The sequence below is a fragment of the Physcomitrium patens genome, chromosome 6 (genome assembly GCF_059467195.1).
Source record: "Physcomitrium patens ecotype Gransden chromosome 6, ASM5946719v1, whole genome shotgun sequence".
Lineage (NCBI taxonomy): Eukaryota > Viridiplantae > Streptophyta > Bryopsida > Funariales > Funariaceae > Physcomitrium > Physcomitrium patens.
The window spans coordinates 14,125,390-14,144,641 of NC_143415.1; the positions used below are offsets into that span (position 1 = coordinate 14,125,390).

At 37.3% G+C, this 19,252-nt stretch overlaps 2 protein-coding genes, 3 long non-coding RNA genes and 1 other non-coding gene across 14 annotated transcripts; 3 read left to right on the plus strand and 3 right to left on the minus strand.

Annotated features, from left to right (window-relative positions):
• Window positions 1-1,880: 1,880 nt before the first annotated feature.
• LOC112283784 (phospho-N-acetylmuramoyl-pentapeptide-transferase homolog) lies at window positions 1,881-5,670 on the minus strand. 6 transcript variants are annotated; one of them, XM_024522918.3, is made up of 10 exons: window positions 5,532-5,670; window positions 5,259-5,329; window positions 4,986-5,108; window positions 4,678-4,785; window positions 4,438-4,550; window positions 3,701-4,151; window positions 3,463-3,527; window positions 3,051-3,244; window positions 2,778-2,918; window positions 1,881-2,368 (listed from the first exon to the last, which is right to left on the minus strand). In XM_024522918.3, exons 1-10 carry the CDS (start codon window positions 5,629-5,631, stop codon window positions 2,046-2,048), a joined length of 1,689 nt encoding a protein of 562 aa, XP_024378686.1. In that variant the 5' UTR covers window positions 5,632-5,670; the 3' UTR covers window positions 1,881-2,045. The 6 variants fall into 6 exon arrangements, with proteins under 6 accessions (XP_024378686.1, XP_090107487.1, XP_024378684.1 ...); XM_090251361.1 differs by having other exon boundaries at window positions 2,710-2,918; XM_024522916.3 differs by having other exon boundaries at window positions 4,291-4,550.
• A 752-nt stretch (window positions 5,671-6,422) lies between these two features.
• Window positions 6,423-10,452, plus strand: LOC112283785 (uncharacterized). 3 transcript variants are annotated; one of them, XM_090251363.1, is made up of 11 exons: window positions 6,423-6,563; window positions 6,783-7,121; window positions 7,228-7,276; window positions 7,399-7,505; window positions 7,939-7,984; window positions 8,149-8,283; window positions 8,658-8,747; window positions 8,924-9,052; window positions 9,268-9,351; window positions 9,527-9,591; window positions 9,721-10,452. In XM_090251363.1, the coding sequence occupies exons 3-11, from the start codon at window positions 7,250-7,252 to the stop codon at window positions 9,923-9,925; spliced, it is 888 nt and encodes a 295-aa protein (XP_090107489.1). In that variant the 5' UTR covers window positions 6,423-6,563; window positions 6,783-7,121; window positions 7,228-7,249; the 3' UTR covers window positions 9,926-10,452. The 3 variants fall into 3 exon arrangements, with proteins under 3 accessions (XP_090107489.1, XP_024378688.1, XP_024378689.1); XM_024522920.2 differs by having other exon boundaries at window positions 6,783-6,853; XM_024522921.2 differs by having other exon boundaries at window positions 6,783-6,853; window positions 7,231-7,276.
• Window positions 10,453-10,515: 63 nt separating this feature from the next.
• On the minus strand, window positions 10,516-12,266 carry LOC141045506 (uncharacterized). Its single transcript, XR_012217680.2, has 3 exons — window positions 11,859-12,266; window positions 11,297-11,358; window positions 10,516-10,955 (listed from the first exon to the last, which is right to left on the minus strand). It is a non-coding gene; the product is annotated as an uncharacterized LOC141045506 (long non-coding RNA).
• A 1,850-nt stretch (window positions 12,267-14,116) lies between these two features.
• On the minus strand, window positions 14,117-15,293 carry LOC112283383 (uncharacterized). The gene is made up of 2 exons (XR_002970088.3): window positions 14,898-15,293; window positions 14,117-14,446 (listed from the first exon to the last, which is right to left on the minus strand). It is a non-coding gene; the product is annotated as an uncharacterized LOC112283383 (long non-coding RNA).
• Window positions 15,294-15,488: 195 nt separating this feature from the next.
• Window positions 15,489-18,402, plus strand: LOC141045505 (uncharacterized). Of its 2 annotated transcripts, XR_012217679.2 has the most exons (5): window positions 15,489-15,928; window positions 16,533-16,655; window positions 16,869-17,021; window positions 17,316-17,455; window positions 17,837-18,402. It is a non-coding gene; the product is annotated as an uncharacterized LOC141045505 (long non-coding RNA). The 2 variants fall into 2 exon arrangements; XR_012217678.2 differs by lacking the exon at window positions 16,533-16,655 and having other exon boundaries at window positions 15,489-15,939.
• TRNAP-UGG (transfer RNA proline (anticodon UGG)) lies at window positions 16,244-16,315 on the plus strand. Its single transcript has one exon. It is a non-coding gene; the product is annotated as a tRNA-Pro (tRNA).
• Window positions 18,403-19,252: the final 850 nt, after the last annotated feature.

The window sequence follows — 19,252 nt, forward strand, 5'->3', positions numbered from 1 at the left end:
GCAATTGATTGGTAATTTAAAAACTTAGCCAATAAGTTAGCTATATATTACATATGTTAGTAGCTTATAGAACAAGTTAATTATGTGGCGCACATATAGGAAACTTGTCTTGTAAATTAAACATGTATTTCACAAGTTGGACATGTGTTAAAGGACCTATAGAACAATGTCACATAGCTTCTAATTAGATAGTATATATGGAGACAAGACTGAAGCTTTCTTCAGTCTTGTCAACACCTTTTTAGTCCTTAGTCTTGTTTCAAGACTTTTTAATCTTTTTATCTTTGACAATAGCCATTTTAATTTAATATCATACCATTTTTGAATAATTTTCTAGTCTTTTTGAATAACATAAGAGTGTATTGAACTTTTAGTTCTTTGAAATTCATGTCTTTAACAAAAAATAAAAAAATAAAAAAATAATAATAATAATATCATTGATATACATATTTATCTAGATAAGAAGTACTAGGTAGAAAGTAAATGTAAGTAGATTTGATATTATCCTATGACATAGTTTCTTAGAAACTTCACAAACATATATTTGCCTTTATGCATGTTTATAGTTGATTAGTAAGTTAGAAACTTTGCCAACAAATTAATCATGTATCACACATGCTAATAACTTGTGGTATAAGCTAATGATGTGGCATGCATATAAGAAACTTATCTTGCAAGTTAAGACATGTATCTTACAAATTAAATACTTATTAGAAGTTCTATAGAATATTACCATGTAGCTTCTAGTTCAATAGTGTATATGGAGGCAAAAGTAAAGCCTTCTTCACTCTTGTCAATGTCTTTCTAGTCTTTAGGCTTGTTTCAAGACTTTCTCATCTTCTTGTCTTTGGCAATAGCCATTCTAATTCAAAATATTACCATGTTTGAGTGATTTTATAGACTTTTTGAGTAATATAAGAATATATTGAAATTTTCTTTCTTTAAAATTCATATCTTTGATAATCACTTATAAAGAATGCTCATATTGTAAAATACTCTAAAAATTTAAAGAATCTTCTATAGAAATTTCCACATGACTAAGGAAAGCCAATAAAAAAATTAATAATAACAATAAAAAGTTTCTAAAAGATTCTTATAGATCCATGAAAATTGTACAAATTTCTAAAAAATACTAAAAGGTTCTAGAAAGTTGTACAAAGCACTTAAGACTATATGTTGTTATATACTTGTTATATTTTTTCTATTTAGAGTAAAATTTATTATATTTGAATTCTTTATATATTATTTATTACTGCAAATAAGAGTTATTGTTGGAGCATATTTTCAATTTAGTATTTATAAATGAACTATAGGATTTGATAGTAGATTCTAATTTTTTACTGAATTATAAATGTTTCAAATAATATTCCATTACAACTCTAGTAATAATTTCAAAACTAAATACAAATTGATTGGCTAATTTATTATTTTATAAACTTTAGTTCTATTTAAAGACCAATTAACTTGCATGAAGTTTAAACACACAATGTTATTATTTTCTCAAGTCATATTATTATTATAATTACTTTTCTTAAGTCCTAATTAATGTTCATAATTAAAAAGTAACAATATTAATGTACAGATATTTTATTTTTGTATATACTAAGAAAATTTGTAATATTTTTTTACAACATCAATTAATATTTTTGATAACCATACTAGAGATTATACAAAAAAAAAAAAAAAAAAAAAAAAAAATCTTAAACACCACATGAATTGGAAATATAACACACACCGCCTTGTCAAAATAACAAAACATATTTTCCAGAAAAATAGAACAAGAAACAAATAAACTTGATGCCTCAAAAAAATATATATATCTATACACACACTTGCATAAATACTTACATACATGTAAAGACTAAAAGCAAATTCACTGATTAATAGTTGCAAATGTGTATCTTGTGTTTTTTGTTGATTATTCAAAACTATTGGTCTTGTTGACTGAGACCAATTCAGGGTTCAAAGATAAGATGCAATAGGGATACCAAGAGCTCAATCTACAGAGGCTAAGTTGGAATTTTAATCTGATAAAGATAGAGAAGCTAATTCAAAAACCTCCCTCTTCCCATTGTATGTTTAGCACTGAAACATAGGGAAGCACAAATGAATCCACTGCTGCAGCACAAGGTTGTGACCATCTTGTAAGGCAGAAATCTTCCAAGCACAATGGTGTTATCCCTGGCTATGCAGATGTGAGGCCTGTGTGCAATGCAGCTATGGCCAAAATGTATGCAACCACATATGCAGCAGCTACAATACTGGGCTCTTTCCATCCTATCAGTTCCAAGTGATGGTGAAAGGGTGCCATCCTTAGCACCCGACGTCCCTTGCCTTCCAATCGCTTTGTAAGCTTGAAGAATGATACCTGCACATGTGATACACAGGTACATGAGTTTTTACAATCCGATCCATCTCAGCACAAGATCATTACGAACGCTGTTCTGTTGGTATCCAATAGGGACAAATTGGTTCAACCCAAGTGTGTCCGAGTTCCAACAATTGCAATCAAGGAAGACATTGCAATTGTATGAGAGGTGTTTGTTACCGTTACAAAATGCTTCAATACACAACCACTAGAGTGACAGATTTCTCAAAACTCAATAAAGATTTAATTTGAATCAGATCAATTTCAATCGCTTCAGGGCAGCACAAGCTTGAGATTGATTTCCTATTACAAGTGGTATCTACAAGGGAAAGATACAGTACCTGTACTATAACAGAGACCGTTTCTATGATGAATACCCCTGAGGCGATGAACAATGGCAGGAACATACCCGTGCAACTCGCCATGGCTGCTAAGCCTCCTCCAAGTGCTAGAGAACCAGTATTTCCCATAAATACCTTTGCCTTATACTTGTTTTGTGTCAAAAATCCCATGCATGCCCCTGCCATTGATACTCCAAAAACACCTAGACCTGTATGTATATTGTGTTACATATATTTCAAAAACTTAAAGGAATACAGAAGAGACAAAACCTCATTTGATTTCTCAGCCTCTGAAAAATTGCAGCAACAACATATGTATAATGAAGTCACAGAACCATTACCAGGATAGATAGGGAGAACAGCAATAGCCATCCCGATGTATGCAGCAGCTGACGTGCCCGCAGCCAAACCATCTAACCCATCCGTCAGATTAACTCCATTACTCATTGCAGCAAAGCAGAAGGCCGTCAATGGTAAATACCAATTACCTAGATAAAGAAGCCCAAAAGGAGCTGGCAAAGGGACCAACCTATTCCTGCAATTATAGCAGTACAAAATATCAGTTTTCTGATCACCAAACTTTCGAATTGCAGCAATGACTTCAAAACTTGAGAGGAAGTGAAGGATATTCTTTCATGTGCACTGCTTAAGAACAAACATCGAAATTCATTAAAACTTTATCAATAGCCAGGAAAACTTGGAGAATCCATGAACGAAGGGTATAGTACCCCGGTGAAACGGGGGCACCCACACATTTTATAAGGGGACCGTAGGCTTGCATTGTCGAGCCAGAATACAAAACACACACCAACAGCAACCTGTGTTCATCAATCACCAGTCTTTAATGCTACGAACATATTAACCGAGAGAAGATATTACATTTCAAACTCCTTTATGATTCACATTAAGACAAATGTATGATGTCATACTGGTACATTAAATTTCAAAAGACAAACTTCCATTACAATGACAATCGAAGAATGATGATTACCTGCAATAAAAACTTCAATGATCCTCGCATGCCGTAGTTGTGCTTCCGCAAAAGCACAAACCAATCATCTAAAAATCCAATTGCTGCAAAAGCCAGTGTTGCGACACACACTCCCCACAGCTCTGTGGACCAATATCCAGTAACCAGTCTTGCGACCCCTACACCTATCGGAACAAAATACAAACCCCCCATGGTTGGGGTGCCAACTTTGCTCTGATGAGCGGCAGGACCCTCTATCCGGAACACTTGGTGAGCTTTTAATCTTTCCAACAATGGCACACAGATGGTACCGAAATATGCTGACGCAGCTGCTGCTACACAGAAGGGAACCGTGAGAAAATAATGTGCCAGGGGCTTCCGTATAACTTTCCATATGTACGAGTCTATAATAAGCACAGTCCCAGTTAAAGCCACGGACAAAACAGTAGTTACGAGAAGTCCTTTCCCAATCCTGCAGTGGCCAAAACAGTCACCAAAACGTTGCAAATCAGAATGATGAGCACTTTACGTAGCAACCAAAATCATGCAATTAGCATGTGGAAGCTAAACGCTCCTCAATGTACAAAAATGTTACGTCATTTCATTCGCACCTTCTAGGAAAGTCGTGGTTTTTAAGAGAAGATGACTTGATTAAAGGCGCAACTACGTCAATTTTTTTTGTGTCAAATTTGTCGCTGTCATCAAATAAGTCAAAATACACATCCCGTTCCGATTCAGATCCAGATCCTGAACTGTACCCGCTGCGTGTTTCACGAGGTGATCCACCGGATGATGCCTCTCCATCGGAATACGAATACTGCTCTCCTGATGAAAAATAATCTCCGCCGTAATCCCCTCCATAATCTCCACCCTGAGAGGTAAGCATCACAGACGTGAATGAACGCTGCCAATGAAAGACCTGGTAGGTAAATCTATAATTGCTGGTTGACAAAACTATGTATCTCACTTGCATGCTTGGGAACAGTTTATTAGCTCACATCATCAGTACAGGAGACGTCGATTGACAAGCGCGTCCTCCTTTGAATACCACATTCAACAAACTTGCAGCAATGTGAAAACATCGGCAGATTTGAAGGACATCTTTTCTGCAAAATACACAGGATTAGTCCAACTTAAAGCCTACCAAGACCATGACTAATCCTGAATTATACCTGGATTACAGTATTTAAAGCCAATAGATTCAACTTGGGTTTCTATGATCTGAACAACATCGATTGCTACTGAATTGATAATCAACAGCAGGGTGGAGATTAAAATTCCATCAAAGCCAGTGGTAAGGATAAACCTTCAGTAGAGAATTTTGTGACGACCACGGCAGCAAACATTTGTAACCAGAGCTTGTAGCACTGGCTTTAGTCCTCAAAACTAGAAGATGTTTATCCATGTCACATTTGCTTCGGTCTAGTACCTGATGCATGAGAAACGAAGCCATCTTGAGCAGTGTTCACGAAGGTAATTTTTGCAAGCCTCTGTCCAACGACTAGTCGCCTACCAGCCAGAACAGCACGTAAACAAGAACACCAAAGAAAATTCGGAGAGAGTGTCAAACAAATAGTACCTGACATTGAGCTCCACCTCTTACAACTGGGCCATGACATGGCTCAACAGCGAAATCCCCATGGCTACGACCTGCGATGCACAAAACACCTTGCAAGGCATTAACAATCGTAATTCCGCAGAGAACCCAACAACCAAAACCCTATTCTTGAACGCGATTTTACAGCACACAATGAGAGCAAACAAAACTGCGCCAAGGAAATAACAAAAACAAATTGAGCAATCCGGGAAAAAAAAGAATAAGATAATTGAAAATGTTGCGAGAAATACCCACCAGGGTGAGAGCAGACAAGTTGTGGGGAGGCATGAAATTGGCCATGTCCTCTAGAGGTGGAACAGGGATCAATAGAGGTGCGAAAAACAAGCGTCTCCATCACATTTCTAGGCAATCACCCTCTCCCTTGTCTCAGAACAATATAGGTTTAGTCACTCATGGTGCGGCTCATTGAACCTCGATCTGTGCTACCATCCCAAGCCCGATTGGAGTATAAGTGAATTTAATCAACTGATGAGTGAGCACAACTCGAAGATTGTGTCAAGTCACAGTGGGCTTGTTTGTCGCTCGAGGTTGAGCGCAACACTCGTAAAAATCGAAAAAGATGCTGCTCTTTCCGTTTTTCGTTACAACTATCCCCGCTTCAACTGACCACGCTTCATCGACCTTTCTAAATTCTGAAACAAACTTCTAATCCGGAGGTGAGAATATTCCATCCTCAAGGCCGACTTCAATACACTTCATGAAGGATCAATGCTCGTTTTCTGGTTCTTTTCATTACAGAATAATAACACAAAATTACTGTTTAACTACAATTAGTGTCCGTAAGAAAAGTTTTACTCTTAGTTAAGATTTGATTACCGTCTGGAGTAGGTGAACAATCTGGCAACATTCAAACACGGGTGTCGTAATTGACCTTGGCCGCATGGCGTATTGATTGAGTCGCAGGGTGCTGTCAAATGTCCATTTAGTTTCAGCATCTTCACACAGAACTCATGACATAATTTTTTTGAGGATTGGAGCTTGTAAACTGGCCACTGTGCAAAGCTCATTAGGTCATCTGGCGTGAAGCAAACAAAGAAACGGCGAAGACGTGGTCCAATCCTGCCGTGACTGCCACTCACGTCTTTCAAGGTTGCGGCAATTCGAACTTGGAGAGAGGGAGGACCAAGGAGTTGATTTCATGACCTGGTTTGAGTAACTAATTGATGGAGACAATCCTCCTCCGCACCTCCACCTCTCTTCTTTGCCATGGCCCTTCTCTCGCCTCTCATCGATTTGCAACCTCTCACTCTTGCTGCTCTGGTTCTGGTGGGTTCTACTTAATTCTTTTGTTCTCTGCGTGTGTCTCTTCTGGGGAGGTTTTCTTTTACAATGTGGCACGGTTATGGTTTTCTCGTTTTGAAACTAATTTTTTTGTTTCAAGAAATAGGGTTATGTTACTGGGTCACTAGTTTGTTATCGAAACAGAATTGTTGGTTGTGGTGGATATGCATGCCTAGTGCTCAAAGCTTTTTTTTCATTTCGCAGGTCGTAGCTGTGGGGATCTGGCTGTTGAGCTATGTCGTGGACTGGTTGCACGAACTGGAGCTCGGCGCCGGGTATGCACTGTTGCTGTGTTATGCTTTTCTAATTTGAGTTGGTTCCGGTTTTGCTTGTAGCTCTAGCTGGGAGCAATGTAGTCGTGGGAAGAAGGCTAACAACCGATGGCTGCCTAAAGCAATTACGTAAACCTAAGCCTCGCTTCCTCATCAACTATGTATCAAGAGAAGATGTTTTATTTGGGTCCGATCGGATCCCACGAAATTCCTCTTACAAGAGCATTGGGGGATTTGAATTGCATTGCATTAGCGATCGACCTAATTGTAGGTATAGAAGATCCAAAAGCTTTTAGTCTGGCGGTAAAATTGATATGATTTAAGATAATTTGGAGTTGCTGATGTGACCCTGATACACTTGCATTGTTTGCTTTCAGCAGTATTGGATATGTTCCTTTCATGGAGGACCCATCTTCGTTAGACCGGGTAAGTTGGACAAAATGCAAGCTCATAAACAAAATCGCATTTTAATTCTAACTAATGGAATATCTTGAAATGTGCTCCCTACGACTTCACCATATCTCTTTATTGATATGTCTTCGCTGCAGGCGCAATTTCCATCGGTGTTTGATAAATCTACCAAGTACCTATCTTTGATCATGCCTGCTTTCAATGAGCAAAACAGAATTCGTAGCACGCTTGATGAAACCTTCAGGTACAGAAAATTCTGTCAATTCGAAACGAACGACAGTGTCCTCTTGAATTTTCTCATTCTTCTGTTCTGAATCTACACCCTTTATCACATCTCTTGTGGTTAATAATTTTTTTCATATGTTGAGTTCTTTGACCGGCTCTGTATGTCATCATCTTGTAATAATTCCACCATCACTTGCTCAAAGTGCAACATCCTTGATTTGTTAGCATTGATTAGTCAACTATTGACAGAGACTTGAGCTAGAGTTTGTTCTTCACCTGCTAATTTGGTCCATTTTATGAGCGTGGGACTTGCTTAATTGAATAAGCCCGAGCTTTGGTTTACCGTCGTCACACAACTACAGCTTCATGTTCATTCTGGACAGCATTTTTCCCTTGTTTTCACACCCCCCTCCCCACTTTTCTTGAACTTGAATTTATCCTCGTCGATGCAGTTATTTACAAGAGCGTGTAAAGAAAGATAAGTCCTTTACATATGAGGTGAGACTTGCTTCTCCGTGTTGGAATTTACAGGTGCAGGTGATTCTGGTTTGCAATTTGAATTGGACATGAAGTGGATGAGACCTTGGACATGATATAGAGACTGTTTAAGTTTAAGATCATTTGCTTGACAGGGGAGATCAATTTTTGGGGGATGTTTGTAGATTATAATAGTGGACGATGGCAGCAAAGACAACACTACAAAGATTGGGTTTGAGTACATTAACAAGTATGGGCTGGATGTGATTCGCATACTGAAGCAAGGTGTAAACCAGGGTAAAGGGGCTGCTGTTCGCAAGGTGATGCCTTGTGCGAGCGTTTTACTAATACTCAAAAGCCTACGGAAAAAATATAGCGTTGTCATGGTTTACCTTAGCGATTCACATTTAACGATTGGAACTGATGTTAAATTAGGACTTAGTCTGATTTATCATTCATACCCTTCAAAGATGAGAAGAAATTTTAGCGATTTCATGTGTTCATTTCAATTTTGTGTCGAATGAATCTAGCACCTTTTCGTCTCAAGCTTTCTGCCATCTACGCAACACCCTTTGGAAGTCGAGCTCGGAATGTGTAGAAAAAGCATATGACAGGGGTACAGGGCTGGTGTTACCAGCTTAACTATTTTATCTTGTTTTGTTTTATTTCATTTGGTCTTGTTGGGTGGTTGCAGGGAATGTTATGCTCGCGAGGGCAACTGCTTCTGATGCTGGACGCTGATGGGGCTAGCAGGATAACTGATCTTGAAAAGCTAGAAGCGCAAGTGAGTTGTCATGGTGATTTGTGTAATGCTTACGCCGCCGTTTGTGGAGACTGGACTCACCTGCAATTTAGCGCTTCATATGACACTGGTTGTTAGGTTGTGCGAATTGAATACCTCTCGAACCACAATGCAAACTTACTGCAAACCCTAATTTGTTGCTTGATAATGTGGAACAGATAGCGAATGGTGTGCAAAAGCATCAAGCTTCGTCGAAGCAAAACTTAACTTCCAAGCTTGATGTTGGAAGTGTTCCTGTAGTTGCCTTTGGTTCCCGCGCTCATCTGGAAAAGCAGGCCCTGGCCACTGTAAGTTATAAATATGATCATGTATGCCTCATAAGAGTGTTTTTTTTCTTAGACCATTGGGTTTCTTAAGGGTAGTCTGCTTCTGTGATGTTTTCATTTCTGAAGTTGGGTTTTCTCTGCTTCGAATGGTTGCTATTTTAGGAGTACATGAAACTCAAAATAGTGCATTCTAGCTAGGCAGCTGAATTTATGGTTCCGACTGTGTTGTTGATTAGCGCAAGTGGTATCGGAATCTGCTGATGAAGGCTTTTCACCTATGCGTACTTCTCGTTGCTGGCCCTGGGGTTAGAGATACTCAGGTTGCTCAAAACCTAATCCCACAACTTTCCGGAATTTAATATTTTTCAGCGAATGATTTTGATTATTGTTGAAGCTTGGCATTTGGTTACATCTAGTAAGCCAGGCAAGCTGAGATTATTATTTGAGTGTATATTTTGATCTGTCCTCACGGTTTGATTGGGGTGGTGTGATCAGTGTGGATTCAAGATGTTTACTCGATCTGCAGCTCAGCAGTTGTTCCCTAATCTCCGTTTGAAAAGGTGCTTGTTTGTTTCTGCTGTTATGAACGCAGGATGTTTTTACAGTTGGTCGGTAGAATATTAATATTTAGGGTTTTTTCTGATTTTCGTAACTGAAACACATCCGCTGATAGTGAGGTGTTGTTGCAGATGGTGCTTCGATGTGGAACTTGTCTACTTGTGCAAGAGGTTGCGTATTCCAGTGTCTGAAGTATCTATTACTTGGGCTGAGATTCCAGGATCAAAAGTTCGATTTTACAGCTTTGTACACATGCTTCTGGAGCTCGTTCTTGTACGTTTGGGTTATGGCTTTCACATATGGAAAATTCATACAAATTCTTCTAAATCCACGTAAAAAGAGCTTTGTCCACGTATTGCAGCCTCGATGACCAGCAGGTATTGCTATGACCTTGATAATTAATTATGTAGAGAATGATTATTCTTATTCTGGTCATGTTAATCACAAGCTGGTTATCTTGCATGTGATTATTTCTGCTTTGAGAAACTGTTGATTAGAAAATCTAGAGACAGTTTAGACTGAGCCTGCTTGCTTTTGGTTTATTCTTCTGTCATAACATGTAAGAAGGATATATCAACAGTACTTTGAAGATTTTGTAATAGAGCAACTTAGATTTGCTTGTCTAAGATTCTGGTTGCACTGGTACGGTGTTTCAGAACCACTCTTTTGACACTGCTTAGGTTGATCCAAGTTGTAGGCTCATTTGGATCAAAGCCCAGGTGCAAGTCTTAGAGTGACCTGGAGTGGTGGGTGTACATTAGAAGTTGCAGATTGGGCACGAAGTCCATCATTTTTATTTTTTTGAGATTTTTTCCTATTTGTATGTTGAACGTGATAATAAAAGGCTTGTTAAACTAAAAAAATTGAAGCATGATTCACGAGAGGATAGGTCATTGTGATCATTTGTAGATTTTGCTATTGAAATGAAATAGGTAGAAATTATATATAATGTTACAAAATTGTTATGCTAGAAAGGTAATAATATCAAAATTGTTAAATAATTGACTAAATATCGTAGATGTTTTGTGAGAAGAAATATAACCAATATTGTTTAAGAAAAGATTAGGGCAGTATAAAGTTAAATTATGTAAACAATATTTTCAAATAATTCTATTCATTTCTTAATTTATGTCATCAATGTGCAATGCCAAAAATCAAAAATTATTTGTTTATTTTAAACTTTATGAAGAAACCCTTGTAACATTTTGTTCTCCCTCTCCTTCTATTGTCCACACTTGTGCTCCTCAAAGGATTTCCATAAGCTTTTTTTTTAGTGCCTCCCATGGCTTTACAATCACAGCGGCTTTGCCGACATGGGCTCAATTTGTTCATTGATAACGCTGATCACTCTTGCTTTCTCCTCCAACTGCAGTTTATAAGATATTGAGGTGTTTGGTCATCTCACCACAATATTTTGCTACTTCCATCACAACTTATTCTTATTAACTTTTTACTTATTATATTATTAAATTCTACAATTTTTTAAGAAAAACTGTGTTAGAAATAGTATTATATATTAATTAATTTTAAAAATATGTTGAATGGGTGGTGAGTTCTTATGGCAATAACAAGAAATGTGATATGTGGTGAATGGTAAATTGTGGTAGCAATAGCAAAAAATATGGTGGCATTAGCAATACCCTATATATGTCTAAAATTCACATGACCCTTAATTCCAAAACCTATCTAGACATAACCATGATCTACCTTGAATTTGATTCCAAGTAAATGTTCTTTAGTATATAAAAGCTTTACTTTGTAATGAATCTCTGCAAAAAAATAAAAATTAATAGACATTATAATTCTTCATTTGTAGAGAAGAAATTTGGAGCAAGGAGGGAACATGACAAACCCAAAGGAGCTCCTCATTTTGCAACAAATAATACAATGAGTGTTTGTGAAATAATATATATTTGTATATATATACATGGAATTGTTAAATTGACCCAAGCATTTACAAACTGACCCACCCATCATCACTTATAGAGGATCCAACTATTTTTTCATTGATTTTTGGTCAATGCAGATCCAACAGTGGAGATTTTTTTTGTTGATGATAGACAAGATGGGTGGGTCAATTTAACAATTCTATATATATATATATATATATATATATATTATATTCATAAAATGGTATTTATGATAGTATGTATACATCATTAATGATAGAATAGCAGCCATTACATGAGCCAAAATGTAATGAACGTTGAGGTGACGTGGCACAGTGTGGGTGTGCGCGTGATGATGGAAAGGGTCGAAATGTACGAACCAGATCCAAGCACGTGTCGACCTGAGATAGAGCACACTATCTCGGCAGAATGACATGCTGGATGTCAGATGTGCCACATGGCCCACGTGGCCGCTGACTGGTCGCCACATAGGATCATTAATTTAGGGTTCCAATCAAATCACCACGTGCTTGCCGTCCAGGACTGCGTCGTCCTCGCCGACGTGGCACTTAGAATCTGGACATACTGTGGACCGAGCTGTGGGTGTGGATCTTCTTTGGTGATCCAGTCTCGACCCTGGCCCATTAACCCTACAAATTCCCATTCCACTCAACAAACTTGTCGCAATATTTCATGGATTCCGATCCCCGAATGCGCGACCCAACACCCGCCGAGGTTCTAGGAAAAAAAAAAAAAAAAAAAAAAAAAAAAACTAACTAACTAACTAACTAATTAACTAAATACAATACAAAACTAACACTTACACCCACGCGCACGGGCGCTTCGTTTGCGCGATCAGAAGTCGTGTTTATTCCGATAAACTTTAAGCTGGATCGGACAATGGTTCTTTTTTCCTCCAGGCTCGTCGCAGCAAACTGAATATACCGTAGTTAGGATTTTGAGTCTTTGCAAACCCTGGTGTTGCGGCAGCAGTGGCGCCCTCTGCTACGAAAGATTGCCGTGAGCAACGTGGCCAGCGGAACGAATAATCCACCGATCTTCGGCACCTTGTTTGACGACTGGAAGTGTACTACAGTCGTCCTGGAACCGCAGTGGAGAGAGAGAGAGAGAGAGAGAGAGAGAGGTTGCTTTGGTGGGAGTAGGCGTTTGCAAGTTGCGGTTGGAATGAGAAGCCTGTAACTTGTACAATCTTGGTCCATCGCATTTGGAAGCACCAGCTGGACTGACGGTAGAAGATTGTTCCAGCGTTTCGAGGTCGGAGAGCAGTAAATTGTAGGCTCATCGCCCGTCACTCTGGTCCAAATGTTCACCGACCATGTCATGTACTTTGTTTTAATGGCTGATTCGCAGCATGCTCATGGAAGATTGCCTTGAATTTCCGCTTCCTTTGTAAAATCCTCAATAAAGATCCTAAAAAATCACCAGATTCTAGTGCCTTAACTCTTGGTAGTTGAGGTAGAAGGTTATGGAAAAGGATTATAGATTCTGGAGAAAGGATTGTCATAGAAAGAATAAATAAACAAACAAATAATGAGCATAAGATGGAACACCAAAGTGATGCTAATCTTTACTGATTCACTATGTAAATGGAATGGAAGAGCTGGAGCGGAAGTCATGTCTAATTATTCATAAATGATTTTTTTTTGTGCCTCTTTTTTTTTAAACCCTAAATTCTTAACCTTGCGCCCCTCCTACCAATATTTTAGGGACTTCCATCAATCGGATGTCAAACAATAACTGCTCTCAAAATGTGAGGCAAGTACCCAACATTTTAGTGCAAAGATATGCATGGATGACAAATCAATGAAGTTAAAAAGGTCAGTGTGCAAGTTGGGTACATGTTTTGAAAAAAGAAAAAATTGGAATACAAGGAAGCTTAGGTATAAAAAAAACGTAGATATGGAACAAAGAGACAAAGAAGTCCTCTAATTGGCCAAACATAAAAACAAGGTAACATAAATGAACAAGAGAATAGATGGATGTTAGTGCATGATATTACACATATTTCTGCTTGTCTATGCTAAAGTTGTAAATCCATATATTGTAATATGATTCAAATTTTGCTCCACAAAAGTAACTGCAAAAACTGCATGTGCATGAGTGCATTTACATATTTTGTTTAAAAATGTTATCATTACAATTGTGAATATTTTTTTGGATGAAGTATTATGACTTTGTAGTATACCAGTTTCTCCATTGGGTGTTGTTCTGGTTTAAAATAACAGACACTGTTCACTTACACTGAAATTAGGATTGTATACTTATTTGTCAAACATGTTCAATAAATTTCAGTAATGATTTTTTAGCATGTTTTTGGGTTGAATAAGCCATTTGTAATTCACTCGTACAATAAAAACAATGTGAATGTTGCTAGTGAATGAGGAAGCAAACTGTGTTAAAACAAAATTGTAAATCTATGTGTGTTTGTAATGAAAAACAAGGTAGATGGATGTGGTTATTTATTTATTCAATTTTAGACGATACATTTAACATTTCAAAACATTTAGAATATTCTTTGTGCAAGTGAATATGTGCATGTTAACCTGACATTCATTCACTCTATTTCATTATTAGTTCATTTCCAATTTTAATAAATTTGATGATTTATTAAGACACCTTAATCCAACACTACACATTCAAATTCAAACAATAACTCATATATTTCTATCTCTCTCTCTCTCTCTCTCTCTCTATATATATATATATATATATATATATTATGCATATTGGATTTGTTCCAAGTTCACTGTCATTGCCTTAAGTTCAACAAATCGTAAAAACTTCTTGATGTTGATGTAATCAATAAAATGTTCTGACTTTTCACAATGTGCATAAACTCAGTAAGTGCTTTATATCCAACCACAAGTTTGGAATTATTTTTTTGTTGAAAATGCCACTTGCTTTTCCTTTTCTTTCTGACACCATGTATACATAAAATCCAGAGCATCTATTGTTTGATCCAATCATTGACAATAACAAGTATGATCAGTATCTCATATCATCTTCATAGTTCTATTTTTTTATATTTTATTTCTGTTGTATTATCTTCATATCATTATATTTTTATAATTTGTGTTTATTTCTGTTGTAACAAATATAACAGAAATAAAAAATAACAATTACAAAAATTGGAATTCGAATAGGTAAACTCCATAGTGTGACTTTGTTGACTTCAATAAAACAGAAACAAAACAAACATACATCTATATTAAAAAGAAAAAAGAACCCAATCATTCATGTTATTCACAATTTGATTAATGTATGGATTTAAAACATATAGTAACAATAGAAGGTGCTATCTATCTATGTATCCAAAAGGAATTTTCAAACCCACAAAGCATAAGTTCGTCCATGACTTGGAATAATCAACTAAAATAAAATAAATCAAAAAGGCATACCATCAGGTTGAGTACAAAGCAGGTCAGTCATGAAGCGAGATAGAATGTCATGGACGTTTGGGCGTGCTCCATAGGCTTCCATGGCTGCCCTCCTTGGGTTCACTTCAGGTCCCAAAGGTTCTTCATCTTCTTCCTCCATATTATAACACAGCCCTCTGCTCAACAAATTATGCAAAACCCTAATTTCTATGATATGCTCCAGTTATTATCACATGTGCTACTTCAACATTTCAATGGTTGAATAGTGCATATTTGGAGCTCAATCCTCATCACCCACTAAGGAATACTGCTTTTTTACACACAAAAAAAGCCCTATCTTAATGTAAAGAATTGGCCTTTCCCAACGGAAAGAAGTGTAACAATAAATTTGCACCGTGAATGGCACTGTCTTGGGGAAGTTGTATTTCAATGACGAGAAATCATCCACTTAAAAAGGTCTGTTCATTCATTGTTTGACACATGTAAAGCTCAGAATCTACGCTTCCTCCTCGTCGGGCACGCTTTACGTGTGCCCTAATTTATTGCCCTCTTCTTCACCACTTCAACATCGTAATGTTGTGACCGAAACTCAGAAGGCTCATGTTCTCCTGTTACCGGTTCGTTGAGTTGAGGTGAAACGGGTGTATTTCGGACACTGTTTTGCATTTGCGAATCGACTCCTGTCGCTGCGTTTGAATTTGTAAGCGGACACTTTGGGCGTTGCGTCTGGCAGGCTGTGCTTGCGTCCTTGCGAGTGTGAAGGGGTTCGTTGTCAACGAAGGGGGTTGAAAAACAGAACAGGGGCTGTCCTCTGTTGCTGCATGCGTGAACTCGCAATTGCAGAAGAGTCGAGCCAGGATTGTGGAAGTGTGACGTTGTGCTCTTGATACGCTGTGGTTTCATCTTACAGAGCATTGCTACTCTGATTTGTCTGTGTTCCTTTCGCACTCAAATTTGTGATGGCGTACATTTGAACCATCATTCTTGTGGTCGGAAATTCTCGAGTATCTGAAGCTGTGCATCGTCGACTGCAGCCCGGGGAACTTTCCATGGTAATCGTGAGGTATTCACTCTACACAAAGTCCTCGTGCCCTATCTCGTTAGATGTGTCTTAAACCACAAGAATGAGGAATTTGTGTCCGTACTTATTGCAAATTCAAAGAACCGATTGCCGAAGTACATCCCGGGATTCATCGTTTTCTGCTATAGCTCATTAAATAGTCAGCAAATGTAACCCAGTTATATTTCGCTGGACCCCGGCAAGCTTTTGGACACTGGTGGTTGCTAGAGGGGTTCGTAGAATTTTAGATGACCCCATTCTCTTTGCTAGTTAATTATATAAAGCTGTACTACCTTTGCCATTCCATGGGCACTTGGTCTAGTGGTATGATTCTCGCTTTGGGTGCGAGAGGTCGCGAGTTCGATTCTCGCAGTGCCCCTCCGGAGTTGGGAGATCGATGTGAGGACAGTCGCTTAAGAGTGTAGTACCCTGGTTTCTAACGTCCCGTCTCTCCTTCGCAGAGAACACTCTGCGCAACATGTACTTTACGGAGTCACAGCGCTCAGATGCTGTTAACAGCTGCCTTTTGCAGTGTGACTTGACTGCCTAAGATTTTTTTTCTTATGAGAGGGCTAAAACTGATCTCTTATTCGCAGTCCATATCACACACAAACAGAGTCCCAACCATGCACAATCCCAGCTACTTGGTGACAGAGTACCAGGACATGAGTGTTCATATTTTGTAAATATTGCAATTCAGTCTGGCGTGCCTGTTGAGTGTAAGTGAATTCTCTTAGTTATTTGCCTGTCATATTCTCCAATGGGTGTCAGCTTCGGTAAGTTAAATACGCCTTCATGGTTCCATTTCTGCTAGTATCTGAACAGAAATGTGGAATGGAATTTAGATCTGAGGATTTAGGGTTGGAATCACCAACTTTTGCACCTACTAGTGATGCAGCTTTGTGGTAGCTGATGACCTTCTGGTGATGCAGCTTTGTGGTAGATGATGACCCTCTGGAAGCTTAGAAAATGGTGCCTTTTGACCTAGTTTAGCTGATGTGTTGGTACCTGGTTTGGGTGCTTCATGGACCCATCACATCCTAAAGTAATGAATCCTGGTGGCAGTGTCTGCAGTGTATTGTTCTGTAAGTTATTTGTACTTGCTTGCTGACAATTGGAGGTAGTAGCCATCTTTGAACCTGGAAATTTTGTTGCACAAAATCTGTGGTGATGGAACTTGTCCACAGTACATAGATTTGTTCACATAATTCCTTCCTGAGTGGCAAATCCAATCTTCAATATAGATACTCCAGAAATGTGACAGACCCACTTGAGTCTTGTGTACTGAAAAGGTATTATATATATATATATATATATTATTATTATTATTATTATTATTTCCAAATCTACACTTTGATTGATTAGTGTGGGGATGGCAGTTTGGAGAGGAAATGATGAAATGCATAGATAAGCCTGGCAGGAAACTATTATGATCCTTACAACCAACATGGGACATAGCTTCTTCAAAATGCAATGATGTCCTGAAACAAAGTTTTACATTTAATTGGAAGGACATAAGGTTCTGTTTGAAAATTTGATCTTCATTCCAGATTGATTCATATGGTTGATGTGTTGATAAGCAAATATTGTGTGTGTGTGTGTGTGCATTTTGTCATGCAGTATTTGAATTTTATGCTGGTTAGGCACAATCACAACATTAATACAATGTGAGTTATTGTACTATTAATTCCAAATTTCTTATTTCAATTTGTGTTTCATTGATAATAGTTGACTCTATGGGAATTCAGGTCTGTGCATAACAAAATGAGTTGTTGTCTTGTATAGTAAAGAAGTAACTTTATGTTTGTCCTTTTTGACAAAATAGTCCCAATTTTGCTTGCAATATCTCAATTGCCATCTATTTTTTAAGTTCATTATGTGAATTTTTGCAATATTGCAGTAGAGAAGAAGGTATATTTCTTCCTTGCCAACAAATGTTATGATCAACTCCTACTTGATCCTTTTATGCAAATGGATAAGAAAAGTTGCAATTTTAAGGAAATGTTCAGCAATCAAATGGATCAGAATTATTATTCAAAAAAAAGAAGAACAAGGAATTCTCTTCTAATTATGGAAATAACAGTTGAAATAACTTTTCATATTGGTTTTCAGTTTACAATAACTTGTTCTAATTGTGATGGCATACTTAAATTCTTGATTATTTTTAAAAACAATTAATGAAATAATAATTCAACAAAACCTTCAGATTGAAAAATTATTATTCACATTTAAGAAATAGAAAGAATATCATAAACCAAGATATTGAGATTAATTTTTTTTTATTTTTTTATTTTTTCTTCTGCATTTTAGCACTTGCATGGGCTTGTTTGTTTATTAGTTTATTTTTCATATTTGTGTGCATGTGTTTTCCATTATTTTAAATATTTATTGTGCAGTAGTATGTTTATGTAAATCTTAGTTACACTGTGATTTATTATTACATTCTATAATATCATTTATCAATAACTGGCTTTAACATATCACACTTAGTGCAAAAATAAGAACCCAATGTTAGTTGTTCTCATTGTAAAGTGGCTATGATATTCAATTACTTAAGGTTAGGTAATGATTCAATATGTATGTATATATATACATATATATATATATATATATACATTCACACAACCACATACATACAACAATGATTCATGTACAGCATCAACTTGCAATGGTTGACAAAACTAGATATCAATATATTGCAATCAATTTCAACACCTTGTATTATTGCTGAGATCAATGCCATTCAGAGTAGGGTAGTGATGGAAAAAAAAATCCCTGCATAAAATAAATAAATAAACAACTAAAACCCAAAATCTAACCATGGTTCATTGAAACCTTCAAAACCAAATCCCAAAAAACTCCTCTCAACTACGACTCCACACACACACACACACATGCTAAATAATATAAATAAATAAATTGAGAGAGATTGAGAGAGAAAGAGGTGGTGGTGCTACTTTTTTCTTTTACTTTTTTCTTTTGTAAAGAAAGTTTGTTGCCGAAAGGGAACCTGGCCAACCACATCCACAATGACATATGGTATGACATATAGTCACCACCACACCACCCAAATGTCCACGAAGTCAAAATGCTTTAAACCATGTCATGCCCTTGAACCAACCCATAGACCTTACTAAACCTGCGCTTGCACAAACCTAAAACTGCCTGTTTTTCCTTTGAAAGATTCCAAATACATTCAAAACCCACCAGTGATCAGCAAACTTTACAAGGATGAAGGGTGTGGTCAGTGTGATGAAAGTGCATGGTTTTGCTCAATCTCTATGACTCGATTGAGAGGTAAAACACAAGAATGCAA

Bases quoted from the DNA above. Each gene is read 5' to 3' on its own strand.
- LOC112283784 (XM_024522916.3), bottom strand. From the start codon at position 5,631: ATGGAGACGCTTGTTTTTCGCACCTCTATTGATCCCTGTTCCACCTCT. The intron at 5,109-5,258 runs GTACTATTTGTT...CTCATGCATCAG, and splicing joins GAGGTGGAGCTCAATGTCAG to GTACTAGACCGAAGCAAATG. The intron at 4,786-4,985 runs GTTTATCCTTAC...TGTATTTTGCAG, and splicing joins CACAAAATTCTCTACTGAAG to AAAAGATGTCCTTCAAATCT.
- LOC112283785 (XM_024522920.2), top strand. From the start codon at position 6,504: ATGGCCCTTCTCTCGCCTCTCATCGATTTGCAACCTCTCACTCTTGCT. The intron at 6,564-6,782 runs GTGGGTTCTACT...TTCATTTCGCAG, and splicing joins CTCTTGCTGCTCTGGTTCTG to GTCGTAGCTGTGGGGATCTG. The intron at 8,748-8,923 runs GTGAGTTGTCAT...AATGTGGAACAG, and splicing joins TTGAAAAGCTAGAAGCGCAA to ATAGCGAATGGTGTGCAAAA.